Source organism: Talpa occidentalis, unplaced genomic scaffold (genome assembly GCF_014898055.3).
Source record: "Talpa occidentalis isolate TD23 unplaced genomic scaffold, MPIMG_talOcc4v2.1 talOcc4.7, whole genome shotgun sequence".
In the NCBI taxonomy this organism is placed as follows: domain Eukaryota; kingdom Metazoa; phylum Chordata; class Mammalia; order Eulipotyphla; family Talpidae; genus Talpa; species Talpa occidentalis.
The window spans coordinates 110,981,062-110,983,949 of NW_023605083.1; the positions used below are offsets into that span (position 1 = coordinate 110,981,062).

The 2,888-nt window shown below is 62.7% G+C and overlaps 1 protein-coding gene across 1 annotated transcript; it reads right to left on the reverse strand.

Annotated features, from left to right (window-relative positions):
• Positions 1-447: 447 nt before the first annotated feature.
• NOG (noggin) lies at positions 448-2,264 on the reverse strand. Its single transcript, XM_037493704.2, has one exon. The coding sequence runs from the start codon at positions 1,768-1,770 to the stop codon at positions 1,072-1,074; it is 699 nt and encodes a 232-aa protein (XP_037349601.1). The 5' UTR covers positions 1,771-2,264; the 3' UTR covers positions 448-1,071.
• Between the last annotated feature and the right edge of the window lie 624 nt (positions 2,265-2,888).

Consider the following 2,888-nt stretch of genomic DNA (forward strand, 5'->3'; position numbering starts at 1 on the left):
CCCCATTCCTTGGGGGTCAAGTTTCAGAGGCACTCCGCCCCCAGGGTAGGTGTGAAAGACACGTGTCCCCATTGTGAAGGGCCTGTCAGGCAGGACAAAGCGGCCGCCCACCCTCCCCCCCCACCGCCCCTCGGTCCAGCCTGGGGTCAGCTCCTGGGGGCTGGCTGGGTGTCGAGGTCACGACGTGCCCGAGCTTTGGTGACATAGGGAGAAAAAGCTGGGAGACTGGGCAAAGGCCACGTGATGCTCAGGAGAGGGGTTGGAGCATGAACCCCCCTCCCTGAAAAACTGAGCACTCACCTCCTTCACACCAGAAGGGATGAGCACCTTCTCCCCAAGGCGTGTAAGCACAGCGGCACCCCCTGCCCGCCGGCTCCTGCCCCCCCCCCCATAGACCCCCCCATCAATCACCAACACAGAGAATCGCAGTGTCGAGCGCAGTCGATTTTAGTGGTTTTCTTTAATCCTGCTCTGCACTTCTTTCTCATTTACTACACGGGATATTATAAAGAATAAATAGCAGATACTCTTAATTTACAATGATTAGTCATTCCATTTTTTCTCTATATTTACAATAACTGTAAAATAACATTGAACTCTATAGCTTCTTCGAGGTCCAAGGAAAACCAAAAACACTTTCCGAAGAATGGAAAATAGCTTTTTAAAAGTCCTTCTACAAAAGTTCTCCCCGCTCTTTGTAGTTTAAGAAAAAATAACTTTTCCCCCCTGCTTCGCCATGCGAAGGGCACTGGAATATAAATAGCAGGTTAACATTATTAGCAACAACCAGAATAAGTCTCTCTTTTCTGTTCTTTTTTTTTTCTTTTGCTTATTTTTTTTTTAAAAATACAGTAGAAGCCGGTAAATTTTAACGTATAATACTGACCTTTTAATAAGTAAATTAAAACTGGGACCATATATACACACACATATACATTCCTACACAGTTAAACAGTGCATTACATGAACCAGAAAGCTAAGTCTCTGTAGCCAAAAAAAAAAAAAAAAAAAAAAAAAAAAAAGTTCATTGAATAGATCAAGTGTCCGGGTGCGGGCTGGGGTCCCCGAGTTCTAGCATGAGCACTTGCACTCCGAAATGATCGGGTACTGGATGGGAATCCAGCCGCAGCGCTGGCCCCCGCGCCGCTGACAGCGCCACCGCAGCACGGTGAGGTGCACGGACTTGGACGGCTTGCACACCATGCCTTCGGGCACCGAGCACGAGCGCTTGCTGAAGCAGCTGCCCACCTTCACGTAGCGCGGCCAGAAGCGGCTGCCCAGGTCGTTCCACGCGTACAGCACCGGGCAGAAGGTCTGCGACCACAGCCACATCTGTAACTTCCTCCGCAGCTTCTTGCTCAGGCGCTGCTTCTTGCCCGGGGCCAAGCCCTCGGAGAACTCCAGCCCTTTGATCTCGCTCGGCATGGCCCCCGACGGCCGCTGCCGCAGCAGCTGGTCCAGCTCCGCCAGGTCCTCAGCGCCCCCGGCGGCCCCCCCGCCGCCCCCGGGCCGGTCCTCGGGGGGCGAGGTGGCCATGAAGCCCGGGTCGTAGTGGCCCCCGAGCAGCGAGCGCAGCAGCGTCTCGTTCAGATCCTTCTCCTTGGGGTCAAAGATAGGGTCCGGGTGCTCGATGAGGTCCACCAGGGGCAGGTTGTCGCTGGGCGCCGGGCGGATGTGGAGATAGTGCTGGCCGCCGGCCGGTGCCGCCCGCAGCCCCAGGACCACCACCAGGGCGTAGAGGGTGACCCCCAGGCTGGGGCAGCGCTCCATGCCTCCGGCGCGCGCCCGGGGCTGCCGCTGCGTCCTGCGTCCCCGGAGGAGAGCACGCCGAGCCCGCGGCTCTCCGGAGGCGGCTCACCCGAGGCTGGGCAGGCGCAGGGCCGGCCGCATGAGGCGCCGGGAGAGCCCTTCGCGCGGAGCCGGCTCCCGCCCGGGCGGGGAGAAGGCGCGCGAGCTGGCCGCGGGTCCCCTCCGGGGGCTACTCGGGACGGCGGCCGCGCCGGGGCATCCGCGATCCCTCCAGGGCGACGCGGGCGCGGGAGGCGCCGGCTCCTCGCTGCCTTCCCGGGCCGGCGGCGGCGCAGGGCGCGTGGACGAGCCGCTCTCCCCTCCTCCCCTGCTCGCCGCTCCTCGTCCTGCCGCCGCGCGCGGCGCCGCTGGCCCAACCGGTCCTGGGGGCGCTTCCCTCCGCCCGCTCCGGGCTCCGCGGCCGGCTCTGCCCGGCGGACTCCAGCGGCGGCGACGGCGTCCGCGCACGTTGGCACCGGTTTGTCTGTCTCGCAGGGTCCAAGCCTTTAAATTTCCTGCACTTTCAGCTCCATCACCATGGAAACCACCGACTCTCTCGGTCCTGCCCCCTCCCCCTTCTTCCCCCAAACAACAACCCCACCCCCCACTTCTCCACCCCCGAAGGCTGCCGGAGCGGCGCAGGCTCCGGGGGAAGCCGCCTGCCCTGGCCGCCGAGGCGGCGGCTTCGGCAGCGCCCAGGGCCGTGCCCCGCCGGACCCAGATGCCCCGGGAGGCCGACAGTCCGGCTGCCCGCGGAGCTCACAGGCGGCGGCGTTGGCGGCGGCGGTGGCGCTTGGCAGGTCTCCGCGCAATTTTCTCTCTCCCCCACCACCCACCCCCCTTCTCCTCCTCCTGCAAAATGCACCGCCCCCCTCCTTTCTCCTGGAGCAATGCAACTGGGGCTCTAGGCGCCCCGCCAGGGCCAGTGCTGGGTAAAGCTCGCGGCGGCGCTGGAGCCGGGCTGGAGGGTGCAGGGCCGGTCTTGGGGGGTGCTCGAGGTGGGGCCGGGAGGGTTCTCACTAGCTGCTGGCTTTGCAAGGGGAGGGGCGCAAGCCGGAGGGGCTGGGGGTTCTTTGCGCGGTGCAGGGGGGCGCAAGGAA

What these genes read in the sequence shown, in the direction of transcription:
- NOG (XM_037493704.2), bottom strand. Translation starts at nt 1,770, where the DNA reads ATGGAGCGCTGCCCCAGCCTGGGGGTCACCCTCTACGCCCTGGTGGTG.